General features: G+C 41.3%; 1 protein-coding gene across 4 annotated transcripts in view; it reads right to left on the reverse strand.

Moving 5' to 3' along the window:
* Positions 1–17,320, reverse strand: part of AGXT2 (alanine--glyoxylate aminotransferase 2) — a 45,727-nt gene that overhangs the window by 25,209 nt on the left and 3,198 nt on the right. For 3 of the 4 annotated variants that reach the window (XM_010384089.2, XM_030927638.1, XM_030927637.1), the window contains 6 exons: positions 13,359–13,444; positions 12,064–12,248; positions 9,692–9,815; positions 7,958–8,052; positions 5,875–5,968; positions 5,152–5,245 (listed from right to left, as the gene is read on the reverse strand). In XM_010384089.2, coding sequence (XP_010382391.1) covers positions 5,152–5,245; positions 5,875–5,968; positions 7,958–8,052; positions 9,692–9,815; positions 12,064–12,248; positions 13,359–13,444 — 678 coding nt within the window. The remainder of the gene's footprint in view (positions 1–5,151; positions 5,246–5,874; positions 5,969–7,957; positions 8,053–9,691; positions 9,816–12,063; positions 12,249–13,358; positions 13,445–17,320) is intronic. The other variant, XM_010384090.1, reaches the window with a different exon arrangement.

The following is a 17,320-nucleotide window of genomic DNA, read 5'->3' on the forward strand; positions in this document are numbered from 1 at the left end:
TATTCTTCATGATGTCCTATCCATTTCACATATTTCCAAGCTTATATTTGATTTTCTTTGAATGTATTAAACATATTCATGTCATAGTCTATCTAATAATTCTGTTATTTGAAATCCTTGCAGATCTTTTTCTTGATTGTAGAGTTTTGTGTATTGTATGTTTATTTTTGACAAGGGGCAGTTTATTTTCCTTGGAATTTCGTTTGTGAGAATTCTTTGAGACCCAGAATGAGGTAGATCCCTCCAGAGCCTATTTGAATTTGCAGCTTCCAAGCACGCAGGGCATTAGAGTCTAAGAGTCCTTTAAATTATAAGCTTGAGGAAATGAGCGTTCACAATGCAAAGCCTTGGAGAGCCAGCCTGCAGGTGAAATTTCCGGTGGTGGTTCCTCCCAGTCCCTCCACTTCCATTCAGCACCAGAATCCTGCAGGCCCTTTGGTCTGTGATGGGTAACGTGTTATTGGTGGTGTATTTACTTCTAGTTGACCCATGGATGAAGAGGTGGCCCCTTGGGGGCTCCGGCTATGTGGCAGGGGAGGGTTTCCTATAAGATCCCTTACTTTGGCTGGGCCCTGGACTTTGTCATCTCTTCCCTGCACTCCACAGAGCCATCAGCATGGAAGCTCAAGGTTACCAGGTTCAACAAATGCTCTCAGGGTCAAAGCTGCCTGCATTGCCCTAATGATCTCTTTGTGTTTCTGAGAATTTGTGCTTTCTTGTATCCATGCCTTGAAGGGAATACGTTTCATTTTATCCAGAATTTTTCAGTTGTTTTCCACTGGAGAAAAGCCAGGCTATCATGTTACCAGTACCAGCTGTCCATCCAGCTCAGTTGTCTTAGTACTAACCATATCTACTTTCCATCCTGCTTAAAGATACTAGAAACATTTCTGCTATGCTTCACCAGCTGCAAGCCTCATCACACAGACACACAGGCATGAAATCCTGTGATGGGAGAGGACGAGAGGAGAGTGGGAAGATTGCCCAGCAGGCTTGCCCAAGCTCCAAAAGCCTACATCTATGTGTCAAAATTGAAAGTGGGAATCACCAAGGAAGCAGGAAAGGTGAGAGAGAGAGAGAGAGAGAGAGAGAGAAATTCTTCTATTCTGGAATAACAAAGGTCCCAGATCAGCTGTATCCATACATGACTGAGCCTTCAGAATTTTTATCCACACCTGTTATTTGGTTCTAAACAGCACCATGCAGTCTCTGAACTTAAACTTATATCCATAGATGACAGAAGGAGTGCAGAGAAAGATGTGGATGGGATGGAAAGCCCCAACCTAAGTGACAGTGAAAGCAGTCTGGGTCACCACCTACCATCCCAGTGCTTGCCTAGAGGCATGGATGCAGTGCTGTCTCCACGGTGCTAGACAGAAGGAATAGAAACCTTCTGCAATCACTATCAAAACTGAATTTTATACCTCAGCTCTTCATTAAAAGTGAGAAAATACTAGCTGGCCCCAAACATATTTCTAGGTTACATGTGATATTCGGAAAAGTTTAATTGACAGAGGTACCTGATATCTTTGGTTAGCTGGAGGTTGGAGGTTGAGGGTGTGAGAAAGGAAGTAATGACAAGTATATCAAGCCCTCAAAGTATGTTTTTGGCATCACTTGTGTTGTTTTGATGAGAAGAATATAGTAGACAAATAAATCTATGCCTCTAGAGACAGAAATTTCCCGTTTTTATTGGGAAAGGAAAACAGCTTCAGATGACCCTAAAAGATGGGTCAGAACTATGTTCAAGAGACATAATTTGGAAATGTAACAAGCCCATTTATAACTGGAGAAATCAAAGACTGGAGCTTAAATTTGGGCAGAACCATACCAAAAGGTTTTGCTTGAACCTATGCTAGACCTTTCACTTTTTCCCTCTCTGCCCACATGCTCAGCGATGAGAGAGTCATCGACTGTGATGAGCTTTTCACTTTATTTCACACTAGCTGCATTGGCTCATTGCTGTAACCCCAGGTTAGGCCACTTCTGCAGAGGCTTGGCAGGAGGAAAACCCCAAGGGGGTGAAGACAGGATGTTCTGTTGAATACCGCAACAGGATGGCGAAGGAAGAATTTATTCCAGCTGGTGGTACAGAAAGAGTTAAGCTGAGTGAGAAGCCAAGAAAGAACTACAATTTTTAAGAAAAACAAAAGTTGTCTTTCCAAAGAAGAAGAATGACATGATCAGTACCAGGTTTGGAACATTGTGGGGGCAGTAGGTAATGAGGATTGAATCTCATCATGGTTTACATCTGAAACTCAAGGCCTGGAATGAACCCCTGGGGAGAAAAAACCCTGGGAGGTAGATGGAGTAGAACAAAGAAATATACCACATAAACATCTAGATTAGACTCACAAAATGGCCCCCTGCCTCTGTTGGGAGAGATGACATATTTCTGAGATGAGAAAAATCTCTACCACGGTTGGTGCCTCGATTCCTCTTAAGGTATTCCTATCAATAGGTTAAGAGGAATTGAGAACAGGCGACATCTATAGTCAAAGAACTGTACATGTTTGGATGCTTTTGTAAACATATATGAATATTCCAGTTTTACAGCAAAGACCAAACCCTCCCCAGGTCCTAAAGGCAGTGGAGGAGGCTGGGGTCCTTCTTTTGTATTCCAATCCTGTTCAAAGATTACATAAGTAGTCTTGTCTCTTGAAGATATGAGTTAAGAAAACAGCTGGCTGGACACGGTGGCTCACGCATGTAATCCCAGCACTTTGGGAGGCCAAGGCAGGCGGATCTCCTGAAGTCAGGAGTTTGAGACCAGCCTGGCCAATATGGTGAAACCCGGTCTCTACTAAAAATATAAAAATACAAAAATTAGCTGGGCATGGTGGCAGGCACCTGTAATCCCGGCCATTTGGGAAGCTGAGGCAGGAGAGTCGCTTGAACCCAGGAGGTGGAGGTTGCAGTCAGCCAAGATCGCGCCACTGCACTCCAGCCTGGGGGACAAGGGTGAGACTTCGCCTCAAAAAATAAATAAATAAATAAAAAAGAAAACAGCTGACTTCAGATATGCCAAAGACAATAGTTCAGAGCAGAAATGCACGCCTGTCACTATCATTTAGCCTCTAGATGCCACTAGAGAGACCATGGACTTCTGGTATTGTCAAATTTGCTTAAGTAGTCCTATAGTAGGCCTTACAGTAGGCTTGTCTCTCTTCTATATGGAAGGAGGAACATATAGCAGGAAAAGAAGGAATGGCCATCTCTTGAGTGCTTCTGTCTACTAGGCTCTGTGCTGGTGGTTTTGCAGTCAGACCAGGGTCTGGGAGGTGCATCAAACTGATTTTAGTTCTTGATGCCATACAGATACAATATTCAAATATGGCTTTACCAGGTATTGCTGTGGTCTGGTTTTCTCTACATAAACTCTCTATGCCTTATCTCATGAAGTGCTGCGATGGTGTTGGCAGCAACCAGATATTGCTGTCTCTGTTTTACAAATGGGAAAACTGAAGCAAAAGGTGAAGCTTTTACTCATAGCCGAACCATGCCACAGCTGAGAGTGGAATCCATCTCTTGACTTCATGCAGCTCCTCAGTCCTGGCCTGCAGGAAAGGAATGATTTTTCAGCTTGGGTTTATCTTGACGGCACATCAGTGTGGATGAGGATGGCTATAGGAATTGGGAGCACTGGTTTTGGAGTCAAAAGACCTGGGGTCAAATCTTAGCCCTCCAGTCTCCTCTCTATGAATCTGGCTTTCCTCATGTTTAAAGTGAAGAGTTTGATTTATAACTTTATGGCTTTACATTTCCTTCTGATTTTAAATTCCGTGAGCGTGACATCTTGGCTTGTTCCAGTATTTACTTTTTCATTCTTTTACCTCCATTTTGCTATCATGTCATCTGAATTTTAAGATGACGGTGAATTTTCTTCCTTTCAGAGCTGGTTTTTAAGACTTCTGTTTTGTATTTTTCCTCTCAACCCAGTGATTCATACTATTCCATTAAAAATCACTGGGCTGAAGCTTTTAGTTATTTCCTTCAGAACTACTAAGGAGCAGCTATTCAAAAGGTTGCGATGACAAATCGGAGGCAGGGCTTGTTGATTAGCAAGGAACAGATGATGTTTCCTGCCTCCTCGCCCTCCTGTTAAGTATAGGTAAAGAATGCAAGTAAAAATGTGATTGATAAATGGAAGTTCTCCTTGTTAGAAAGCCTTTGACATTTTTGCCAGGGTTGTCAGCAGCCTGAAGGAAGGGCAGCCTTGTGTTTTGTTTGACAGATGCTCTCATTTTGGCTGGCAGTCCCTGGAGAACTTTTTGACTGGAGTTTTGAGATTCCCAAAAGCATTATTTTCCCTCCATCCATTGGGATTGGTAAATAATCCCACCCATCTTGGTTTCTTGGAGTTTTTTTTTTTTTTTTTTTTTTTTTTTTTTTGACGGAGTCTTGCCTTGCCACCTAGGCTGGAGTGCAGTGGTGTTATCTCAGCTCACTGCAACCTCTGCCTCCCAGGTTCAAGTGATTCTTGAACCTCAGCCTCCTGAGTAGCTGGGATTATAGGTGCACACCACCACGCCTGGCTAATTTTTGTATTTTTAGTAGAGACAGGGTTTCACCATGTTGGCCAGGCTGGTCTCAAACTCCCGACTTCAGGTGATCTGCCCGCCTCGACCTCCCAAAGTGCTGGGATTATAGCCATGAGCTACACACCCCGCCGGGGCTTGCTCTTTCATGCAGGCTAGAGTGCAGTGGCATAATCATGAATCACAGCAGCCTCAACTTCCTCGGCTCAAATAATCCTCCCACCTCAGCCTCCCAAGTAGCTGGGACTACAGGCATGCCACCATGTCCAGCTTGTTTCATTTTAAAATTGACACCAGAGCTATTGCTATTATAATAGAGCTAATAGAATGCCTTGAATCAAGTACCAACTGATAGTCATTTTTTTAAGCTTGGCTCTGATAGCATGAGATGCTTTTCCTATATGGCCAGACAGATGGTCTTAGAGTGAAGTGATAGCAGACATAAGTGTTGATTCAATGAGGAATAACTTGGTTACTTTCCAGTTTTGCTTCCTCCGGATTTTCCCTTTTCCATGTTTTCAAATTCAATTGTTCCTTCAGGGGTAGGTGTGCCTTTATTTGTGTCCTTTTCAACATCCAACCCTCCACTGGCCCCTCCCTTGCCCAGTCGGACCTGGTGCACAGCTGCACTTCCTGATTGTTTGCACTGGAGAATCTCGACAGTGGCTTCCTCCCCAAGGACCACGAAAAACATCTGGACACATTGTCTGCAAATGACAAAAGAAGGAGTGTGGCCAAACATGAACACGAGACAGCCCATTTAGGTTTAGGCCGTCATCAAGACAAGAGGGCTTCTTAGTTTTCCTCCCTCATTCTTCCCCCACTTAAGATGAAAACTGAATAATCTGCTTTGCAGAGATAATTTTTTCTCAGAAATCAGCTATGTGGGCACTCTAACAAGGAAACTGATTTCAATGTTAGCCTGGAAACAACTTGCTCAAGGGTGCAGTGGGTAAGGGCATCTGAAAGAATAAGAATAATTAGGTATCTGATTCTGATGCTGAAAAGCTGGGTACAGTAAGTGGGAACAGAAGGTGACTACAGTGATGACTTCATAGAAATTTTGTGCATTCAAGATTCTCAGAGCTTTGCAGTTTACTTGATTTTATTTAAAAGCAAAATAAATTTTAAAACCCTGTCATTAATTATTACTGGGACTCGGAAGGCTTTTCTAATGGTGTCCTCAAGTGGTCTCCAATTCAATTAGGTCAAATTGAGCCCCTGATTAATGACAGGCTTTATATTAGTTTCTAATCCTTATACCAGGAAAACCTGATCAACTACTTCACATACCCAGCAGTCTTTAAAGAAACAAGAGAAAAATCTCCAAACTCACTGGTTGGCAACCTGTCCCACCAGGGAGTTCCATCTTGTAGGTCCCTACATTTGTCAAACCAAGTGTGTAAGGACTGCCTCCATGGTAGGCTCCTCTGCAGAAAAGAAACACAGGAGGATTGAGTCAAGTTCCTGGTCCACTGAGTAGGACAAAAGAGAAAATCCAGGAAGGCCATGAAGATGAAATAGAATATAATTCACATCCACCTCTTATTTCTAAGAACACATCTAAGCCTACGTCAGGTGAATGTACTTAATAGTCTTTTCTAACTGTTGTTAGAAAACATAGATTTGAAACTGTGAAAGGAATTTTGGAGAACATTTGTCCAAGACCTCCAATCTTAGGACTTGCCCTACTCTATTACTCCATAGTAATGAGACTCATCTTTTAGCAACATACCAGAAATTATATGTTCAATGAATACCAGTCTTCGAAGTAGTCGCCTTGGGAAGCCAAATATTTTTTCCTGTGATATACCTGTTGTTCAATATCTTTAGGGACTTACACACCTTATAAATTACCTTATTCTCCATCTAAGAAACATAGGTTTTGTTTCTTTTGAACCTGAAACAGTTATGTTTAGTATAAATGCTCCTAATCATGAGTGTCAGCTTCAAATGAGTTTTAACAATTTCACATACCGAAATCACCTTTAAACAAGGATTTTGGACTATTAAGACTATTCAAAAGAATGGTTGTATTAGGTCAGTGCAAAAGTAATTGTGGTTTTTGCCATTACTTTTAATGGCAGAAATCTCAATCACTTTTGCACCGACCTAATATATCTTGAAAAAGGAGACACAATGTGTGTTGAACCCTGGTAGTACTGTGACTACTTAATACTTACCTGGGCATACACATTCTGGAATGTTATTTAGGTAATACATTAATCACAATTCTTTATTACCATATTCCTGATTCCTGTAATAACTGCATGTTCATTTGATATGGAATGTGCAGTATTGAATGTGCTATCATAAGGATTAAATAAAACCTTCTTTTGAATTCACACAGAAATTATGACCAGACAGGTTAAAAATACCACTGTTTCTTTATTCCATCAACTTTTACCATAAGTCACTCCTATCTTTTACATTAACTTTCTTTTTTTTTTTTTTTTTTTTTTTTTTTTTTTTGTGACGGAGTCTCGCTCTGCCGCCCAGGCTGGAGTGCAGTGGCCCGATCTCAGCTCACTGCAAGCTCCGCCTCCTGGGTTTACGCCATTCTCCTGCCTCAGCCTCCCGAGTAGCTGGGACTACAGGCGCCCGCCACCTCGCCCGGCTAGTTTTTTGTATTTTTTAGTAGAGACGGGGTTTCACCATGTTAGCCAGGATGGTCTCGATCTCCTGACCTCGTGATCCGCCCGTCTCGGCCTCCCAAAGTGCTGGGATTACAGGCTTGAGCCACCGCGCCCGGCTATTTACATTAACTTTCATGAGTCTGTTTAAATGTGCTGTGTACAATTACTCAAGGAAGGTAACTTGAGCAAAATGCTTAGTTTTCTATTATTTTTAGTGCTAATATAGCCATGAAGGGTTTATTAATTAATCTGTTATCAGTGCTCAAAAGTCACTGGAAGAAGCAGAAATATACAGGGTTATATGTGCATCCTCTGAACTTAAGGAGAATAAAGGGTGAAAAAAGCATGCAGCTAGCACTATGAAATAAGCAGACAGCTCCTTATCATAAGCAGAAATTAAAACGGGCCAGTATTTTTTGGTAGAGCCTTGATCTAAGACGGGGAACAGTCCTTTACTGCTTGATATACGGTGCGGTCCCTGCCACATCTTCAAAGTTAAAAAACTGTCAAGTGGGTTTCTCTTTAATTCCACAGGAGGATCTATGACATAATGAGGACTTCAAGCTGTTTGTGACCAGTTGGGACCACCTCTCTTGTATAAGGCTAACTTGAATGCAGTTATCCTGTTATAAAATTCAATTGACCAATCCTTCCTTAAAACTTAACAATTAGAAAAATATTCCCAAGAAAACCTCTCTCCCACTCCATGCTAATGTAAAGATACACATTAAGAATGGGGGTAAGTCAGTGTTCCTAAAGTTGAATATTCCAAGTTGTGATTACCTGAAAGAAATGATGTCTATGTTGTTTGAGTGTGCCCTGGCCATCAGCATGGCCAGCTCATTGGCTTCTGAGCCACTGTTCACCAAGAAAATGACCTAGAGAGGAAAGGAAGACATGTGGCCTCATAATTTATTTCCTTATTACCCATTCATTTAAAATTGCTAAAGGGCACATGTCCAGCCCCTGAGTATTAAGGAGAGTTCCCTTCATATGAGCTCGGATTACCCAGCAGTTCCACCATTTAACCACCGTATGGATTCCATAGCCCCTTCCTCCAGTAGCCGCTAAGTGCTAGACGTACAAAAATGGCTAAGAGATTGTCTCTGCTGTGGAACATTCCGGGCTTTCATTAGGCTTTATTTGATGGTCTGCAAAATGCCAAGAGAGGAGACTTGCTGAGGGGCACACAGCAATGAGTAGCTGATAGATTCAAAGATTGGGTTTCTTGGCTCCTGACCCTAACCCACTCACCTGATTCTAAAGGCTTGGAACAAGACAGGACCTCTGACCCTGCAACTCCAGGGGTTGTCCCAGCCTGACTGTGCTGTGTGTGTGAATGTTGAAAAAACAAGTGAACAAGCCGGGTGTGGTGGCTCAGGCCTATAATCCCAGCATTCTGGGAGGTTGAGGTGGGCAGATCACTTGAGGTCAGGAGTTTGAGACCAGCCTGGCCAGCACGGTGAAACCCCATCTCTAGTAAAAATACAAAAATTAGCCAGGTGTGGTGGCGGGCACCTGTAATCCCAGCTACTTGGGAGGCTGAGGCAGGAGAATCGTTTGAACCTGGCAGGCAGAAGTTGCAGTGAGCCGAGATTGCACTATTGCACTCCAGCCTGGTGACAGAATGAGATTCTGTCTCAAAAAAAAAAAAAAAAAAAAAAGAGAAAAAACAAGTAAACAAAAAATGCAGCTCAGCCTGGATGAAAGAACGGGGAGAAGGAAAGCGAATTGTGCCCTCCAGACTCAGGGACTGGAAGACATGTGTTTGTGACTCTGCTGACTCTCTGCTTCTGCTTCCCCATGAACATCTGGGGCTAAACTGAGGTTGCAGTTCTTCCAAGTTTCTTCATCTACTCTAGGTAATGTAGACAACATGGTAAAATAATAATAGCTAACACTCGAGACTAAGTGCTGTTCTAGGTTCTTCATATGTATTAACTCATTTAATGCCTAAATGCAAATCTTGGCCAACATTTTAACGTCTCAGTTCAGTTTAAAATATCAGTCATTTCAGATGCAGAAAAACAGCTCATGTAGAAAAAAATATCTAAGTGTGTTTTAGACCAAATGAACCAAATAGCATTTATTAAAAATGGTTTCACTCTTTGTAAAAGAAATGCAAATAACTTTGCAGAAAGGCTAAGGAGCAATGAGATAAAAACCTCTTGAGGACATAGATGAGAACATCAGCAGGCCTATGGCTCCTGGGAAATGATTTCTGCGAAGATATGGTGAGGAGAGCAACCAAAGAGAGACAGAGGCTCAGAGGTGACACAAGGGAACACTGGCTTGTTTCACCAGCAATTCATAAATTCCCTTCTGTCTGATTGCTTTCAGATGTAGCTATCAGATCACCACTACAGATGTTCAATGCACAGACTAAATTCCCTGCCCATGTTCCTGCTTCCTAGGGCAGCTCCCCTGGAATCATAAGACTCCTGTCCCTTTGAGCTGGGAGTATCGTACCTTTTTTTCTCCCCATAAAATTCAGCTCCTGTAGGAAGAACATTGTACCTTAAGAGGCTCAGGAAGAAGTGCGGCAAGCTTCTCTGCATATTCATGCATTGGAGGGTGGAAGAAGACAGTGCTTGTATGCCACAGGCGGCCCAGTTGCTTTTGTGCCACTGCGTTCACCTTCCTGGATAAGCAGTAGAGCAGTTACCTGCACTGTGTGTCACGCCCCTCCTTCACACACACTGTGGACCCGAACGTACTGTTTTTTCTCAAAGAATTTCAAGAGGCAGATTTTATTTACATGTGAGAATAAACTCCTTTAACCACTACAGGTGTCCAGAAATGGGATGTGTTGCCTCAAAAGATAATGAATTCCTCTCCAAGAGCAGGGTTCAAAAGAAGACTCAATGATTACAGGGATTTTAGAAAAGAAATACCTAGTTTAAGAGGAAGTTTGGGTTTAGAATTTCTTCTAACTATGCTTTCTTATTAGCCATCCTTTGAAGAGTTTGGAAAAAGAGATGACTAGTTGTAAGCCTGAGTCCTTTCCATTTTGTTTTTCTAAAGAAGAATAGATTCATCAAGCACATGTATGCAAGATCAATAGTTCTTCCCTCCCTCCCTTCCTTCCTCTCTTTCTCCCTTCTTCCCCTCCTTTTTTCTTTCTTAAGGGATGGGTTCTCACTATGTTGCCTAGGCTGGAGTGTGGTGGCTATTCACAGGCACAATCATAGTGCACTGCAATCTCCAATTCCTGGGCTCAAGAGATCCTCCTGTCTCAACCTCCCAAGTCGCTGGGACTACAAGTGCATGCTACCACATCCGACTAAGATTAACAGTTTTTCTGCAGGGAGATTCTAATATCTGAGTCTGAACAGTGGTTAGTGTGGATGAACATTTTGTAACTATAAAGCCACATTCTTTGAAGGATTGGGCCAACTTTACAGGATTAGAAGTTTCATACTGAGAGATAATAGGGACTAAGGATGATAGATTTGTGGAACCTGACTTAGCTTTGAAAACACAAGCCAAGATGTCTGAACTTGCAGTAAAGGACATTAATTGCTAAAGTTTGTTACGTACCAATTTTATTTGTTATTAATATCTTTTACATCAGAAAAAATCAATCCAGTGGGTAAATATTTTGAGAAATTATACAGATGTCTTTACTGTAGGACATTTAGTACCTATAAGAAATAGACTAGTGTACACTGTTTCTCTTCAGAAAGGAGAAATAGTTTAAAGTGTTTCTCAAACTTATTTTCTCATGGGACCCTTTTCCATGGAAACTCCTGTGATCAATGTTCCATGAAACTCACTTTAGAAAATTGTGGAGTATCAGCAAATTCTTGAAGAAGAGACACTTGACAAAAACATTATTTAGTAAAATAAATGAAAGTCACAGGAGGGGTAAAAAAGATGGCTTCCCATTTCCAGGGAAGACTGTCAATGTTATTGGGAAGATTCAATGAGAATGTTTGAACTCATTTTCTATTCCATTTTCTCTACTTCTTTCGTGTATGTTTGTCATATGTTTGAAATTGCATCTGACATTTATTTTGGATACTTCTCGTGACTTTGCACGGGACTAGGGCCTCCTGATCATGAAAGAGGGTAGAAGAAGTGAAGAGGAGGAAAAGATGAGGGCTGGAACCCTGAGGCACACTCACTTCTTACCTCCTGACAGCTGTGTGAGGGGGGACTCTTGGCCTCCTGCTTTGACAGAAGGTCCCACACCTATTCAGTTTGTTTTAGACTTGCTGCTTTATTGCTTTCCCCTAACTTAGTGTGAGGTTGCGTTGGTCAGATTATTAAAGGAAAGAGAGAACAGACATGAAATGAGAGCACTGTATGGAAACCAAGAATGCTCCAAGGGTATCTGTGTGGGCGAGTGTACTGTCATCACTGCAGATAATCTCTAGATTAATTGATCCATACAGTTCCAGGTAAATTTCCAGCTAGAATTGCATATGTCTCTCATCATTCTTCTCTTCCTCTTGCATCTCTCAGAGGCCATGAAAAAGATTCCCCAGGCTAGAAGCTATTTCTCATCTCTCATCATCCCTCGCCTGACAAGCCTGTCGTGTGTTTCTCTGAGAGCCGCCTGCCTTTCCCTTCCCTTCCTTTCCCTGAATGCACCCCTCTCTTTGGAAAGCTGTTGCTAATGAGAAACACACACAGCAAGACTCCAGTCACGTGGTACATGCCACACTACATGTGACATGAGAATAACAAAATCTTGCATTGTCAAGAAGAGGAAAAGTAGTGTGTCAAGATTTTGTACTCAGGAAATAGAACGGAGTATGTCAGCCACAATCTGTCGTAGATATTTTTTAACCGAGATAAGCAAATCAAGAGTTCGGAATCAGTAGCATAGTTGTTTTCCATGCATTCTTTTGCAACAAAAATCCCCAGATTTTAAGGATACTCACGGGTGGCAGTGGCCAACACTGACAGTAACAATCCCGGAAAAGAAATCCAGGTATCTGTTTCCCTCAGCATCAAAGAGCCACTCCATGTGCCCCTGGTGGAGCAGCAGGGGTTTCTGGAAATATGCCGTCACCACAGGAGAAAGGTGTTCTTTGTGGATTTCCAGGACACGGTTGTAGCCAAGAGACTGTAGATAAACAAGATTTAAACTCGCACACTTCTTAGAAGGTCAATGGCAGTCAATCTATGAGTAATAGTGCCCAGTTTCTCTAGTGGATGGAGCAGAGGGCTGCTAGCCTGTAGAGGCTTAAAAGTGGGTGTACTTACCCAATATCATCCTTGTAAGAAATTAAAGCCTTTTCTTTTAAGGAGGTGAATTATTATTTGTAGGCTTTCAATCTCTTTCTAGAAAAGGGCTGGAATTTCTACCTATCAATGAAAAGCCTTGGCTTTGAGTTGATTTTAACTACGAAAAAAATAGACTTTGGAAGTAAATGTCTGAACTAATAAGCAATTAGTCTGAACTAATGAGTCATTTTTCTTGTGGTAGTGTTTTAAAAAATAAAAATACAATGAAGTGCTAGTCATGTCTGTATCTTTAATTATAAAATATCTCTCCTGTATTTCTCTTCTTTGAAGATCCCTCATGAGTACCTATTGATTCTACAATTTCTAACCTGTAAGTATCATGTAGAATAAAGGAGTTGCTGTGTGTGTGTGTGTGTGTGCATGCACATGTGCATGCATGAGAGAGAGAGAGAGAGAGAGAGACAGAAAGAAAGAAAGAAAGAAAGAAAGAAAGAAAGAAAGAAAGAAACAGAAAGAAAGAAAGAGAGAGAAAGTGAGAGAGAAAATGCCAGCTCAATCTTTATTAGCCTGAGAACAAAAATATAACTATAATTTTGGCTGGAGGGCTCAGGAAGGTCAGCTGGCCACATGAGTCAGTTAAAACAGGAGCAACATTTACTTTAAAGCCAATGTGTGCCATCACATTTGTGATGTGTGTGTATCTCCCTACAATACATATATTAATTATCATGTATAGTGTGTTTCTTGTACTCTCTTTCTTTGCCTCTGTCTCTGTCTCTATCTCTCACACACGGACACCAATTTATATACTAACATTAAGGGAGTAAGAGGGTTTCAGCTGCTTCCAATGACTTAGAGGTACAATATCTGGAATGAGATAGTTTAGTGGCAAGCAGGGCTATTTTTGTGTCATTCTTAAGGAAACAATCAATTGAGACCTCCCCAGAGAAACTACCTCTTTGAGTGTTCTTAAAGCCCTGAATCTTACCTGGTATCTTTCAGGCATGAAGTCACATGAAGGCATTCTGGGCCTTGTATGAAGACTGAGCTTGGTTACTGATGTCCAGGAAGCACCTACCGAAAGTGAAGTGAGTTAGAATCCTCAACTAAGCATGACATAGGTCTGTTGGTGAAAGTCACCTATAGTTATCCAAATAAAACTGCTTAGACAATTTTGTTTATTTCTTAGTTAAAAAGTCATGTAAATCAGCTTTTAGTTTGGATTTAAAAACTGAGTATCTCAATAATGAGTTTTCTGGAGGAAAAAAAAGATAGTTCTTCTCCAATCTAGTCTGGAAAAACAATCTACTGCAGTCTCTCACAAGCTTGGGAAGCTCAGTTTAGGCAAACTGCCCGTGTTACCCTCACCATGTTGATTCTCTCATCAGTAGGCAAAACTTCTGCCGGTGTAATGTGTTGTTGGAGTCCATCCTCTGTTAATAGAGGTGCTTTTTAGGCTTCAAGCTGCCTAGTGCCGGAATTCTAGTGTTTAGTCAGTGCCTGGTACCTGGTTAGCTGTCAGTACACATGGAATTAATGACTGTTGACTATTCTTGTAGGGAATGAGGAGAGGCAGGTGTTAGACAATAAACTAGACTAATAAACACAGGCAAATAGACGCAGAAGACAAAACCTCCCCCACTCAAAAAAAAAAAAAAAAAAAAAAAAAAAACGGCTACCAACACAAGACTGTGACAAAACAAGGATAAGCTGAACCAGATTCATTAAATATTTGGAGCTAGGAGGGACCTTACATTTGTGTGTGTGAGTGTGTGTGTGTGTGTGTCAAAATGCATACTTTATAGATAAGGAAACCAGCGTAAAGTGGTAAATTAATCTGTTCAAGGCTATCAAGCTAGTTAGGTGAAGAACGAGAACAAAATTCCTCTGACTTCTAGCCCAGGGGTCTGTTTTGCTCGTTCCTCAGCCATTTCCACCCTTCCCTGACAGCACAGATTTTGGCCCCTCTGCAGCAGTGGGATGGAATAATGGAATCAGAACGTTAGAGCTGGAAGAGGTTTCTAGAGAACTTATAAGTACTCCTAGGAAAGATGCTCCCAATTTTGAAGACTAAGGTCAACATTAAGATAGTTTTACAGGTGGAGAGAGCTGAGGAAATTATGTCTCTTTCTCAGCATGAAGGTTTGAATGCAAGAAAGAAATGTTAATATTTTGTGTGGCTATGAAGTCACAGTCCTGAGAAACATAATGAACAATTGTGTTTTTAAATGAAGATGGAAAGTAACAGCTCTGAATATATCTTCTTTCAAAGAGATTCCATTCACTTTTCTGCTCTAAGTAATCACTAATGTCATTAATTTGCTCTTACTTTAAAAGCAAGTGACTTTTGATTTTCATGGATAGAAAGGACCAAAAAATTTGATAGCTTCAGTTTTCTGAGAATTTCACCTTTTAAAAAGCTTTTCATTGTGTCTCTCTGCATTAGTTATGCTTCTGAGATGGAACAAAACTTCTGAGTGTTTCTAAGAATTCAAAAATCCTTTCGTTTCTTCAGTCTCATTTTTCTGTCTGCAAAATTGGAGTTGCCCATTGAGGAGGTTGTAGGCTCTCTTGACTCCAAGGTTATAGGATTTACGAAAGTAGGCTAGAGGGGGAAGGGAGTTGGAGAGAAAGACTTGATAAAGAAAAGCTTGAATTTTAAACAGTCAAGGCAGGTTTATTTATTCATTTATTCACAGAAGTGATAAGCATATGATGGTGGAGTGAGGGCTTCAAATGAAATACATGAAATTCTGCAAGGAAGAAAGAAGAGGAAGAAAGAGAAGAAGGGAGAAAGGAAGAAGAAAGAGGAAGGAAGAAATAGAGAGTAACGAGCAAGTAGGAGAAATGTAATAGGGGTCAGTAAGTGAAATAAATCTGGATAATACCTCCAAATCTATTGACTGTCATTTCACCCCTCTTAATAAATAACTAAAACTCAAAAATAATAGTAATAATGTTGATATTTGATGGACAGAAAGAAATAAAACTGCTTTAGTTTTTATTATTTTCCAGAAAAAAATTAAAATCTAATTATCTAGATAATTGCATGTATTCTTTATTCAAAATAGCCTGGGTTTTGAGGATGATGTAAGAGTTGAGTGTTCATAAAGCTTTTTGGGGGCTCCTGGAGATTGTGTATGTGTGTATATGCATATGCATACCTATATGTGTGTGTGTGTGTGTGTGAGAAAGAGAGAGAGATGGAGGTAGAGGTGAAGGAATGAATGAGATTAGGATTAATAAAACTATATCCAAGGTCTATTTGTGAATAGGTATTTGTTTTGTTTTGTCTCATTGTTTTAACTAATCGGATAGTGTCTTTTTAGGCTAAACAGATGACAGCTAATGATTTTCATCCAATTCACCAATTTTCACTTCAATTCACATGAGCAACTCAAGACATTGAAAGATGGAATTCAATTTGGAGAACAGCATCGCTTTTGCATAATAAATGCCAAGTGGGTAACTAGCAAGCTTTCATTTCCCAGCTGCCTAATTCTCAGAGTTCTATAGCTTACAGGTCACCGTAACTTTGTTTTCTTTCCCCAAAATCATGATGTCAAATGACAAAAACTGTTGGGCAAAGTAAGTGAGAAAAATCAATCTTTTTTGGCATTTGGAAACTCTTGGGAAAATTCTCTTTGTAATGATAAAGAGTTTTTCAGTATTCACAACCAGTTTTCAGCCCAGAGGGAGTATTTATTAAGGGCTTCCTCACCCTTTAAAATGAAAAAAAGATTCTAAAATATTTGAAAATATGCAGTGGACACAGTGTGATTTATTAAAATGCTAATTATTATTATTATTATTGAGCCAGAGTCTGGCTCTGTTGCCCAATGCTCATATAATGTGTTAAAATAACGACATGCTATCTCAGCTGCAATAATTTTAAAAATCAAAAGAAAGCATTCAAAATAAAGTATGGCTTTAATTTACAGATGCCCAGGGATGATTTCTTTTTTTTCCTTTTTTGAGACAAGGTCTCCGTCTGTCAAACAGGCTGGAGTACAGTGCTGTGATCGTGGCTTACTGTAGCCTCGACATCCCAGGCTCAAACAATTCTCCCACCTCAGCCTCTTGAGTAGCTGGAACCATAAGCACATGCCACCATGCCCAGCTATTTTCCTTTTTCTACTTTTAATAGACATGGGGTCTTACATGGAGTTCAGTGGTGGGATCTCTGCTCATTGCAACTTGTACCTCCCAGGCTCAAGCAGTCCTCCTGTCTCAGCCTCCCTAGTAGCTAGAACCACAGGTGCATGCCACCACACCCGGCTAATGTTTTGTATTTTTAGTAGAGATCGGGTTTCCAGATTGCCCAGGCTGGTCTCGAACTCCTGAACTCAAGTCATCTGTCTGCCTTGGCCTCCGGAAGTGTTGTGATTACAGACATGAACCACTGAGCCTGGCCCCAAATGCCAATTGTATCTCATTTCTGTATAGCATCTTAGGTAACTTAAAAAAAACCTTGTCACATTTGGAATGTCATTTAATACTTAGGATAGCCAATGAGTTAGGAAAGGAAGATTTCATCCTGCATCCACCTTAGAGTGGAGTCAGTGACAGACGGAATTTGAGGCCTTGGCAGTTTTGAAGTCCCTCACTAACGTCGAGGGTTTGAGACACCGCCTCCCATGGAGGCCTGCTGAAGCTGTGTTGGTGTTTGGATGCCTGAGTGACAGTGTCTGGTCAGCAGAGAAACTTTTTCTCCTCTGCTTCCCTGTCCTGGAGCTGCCAGCTTGGAGACTCCAGAGTGGTCCTTTTTCCTTCACTCATGGGACTGCAGTCTGCAGGACACTGCCGAGGACCCTCGCCATTGCTGTTCGGTATTATTCAGCTCAGGACGTGATCTCTCGCAGCCCTCTCTGTGGGGGTCCCCTCTGTCCCATGCATGCTCTGGGTGAAAGGATGACAGCGATGAATGCCAGGTGCCTGCATCCCCCCCAG

This window comes from Rhinopithecus roxellana, chromosome 3, assembly GCF_007565055.1.
Source record: "Rhinopithecus roxellana isolate Shanxi Qingling chromosome 3, ASM756505v1, whole genome shotgun sequence".
Classification (NCBI taxonomy): domain Eukaryota; kingdom Metazoa; phylum Chordata; class Mammalia; order Primates; family Cercopithecidae; genus Rhinopithecus; species Rhinopithecus roxellana.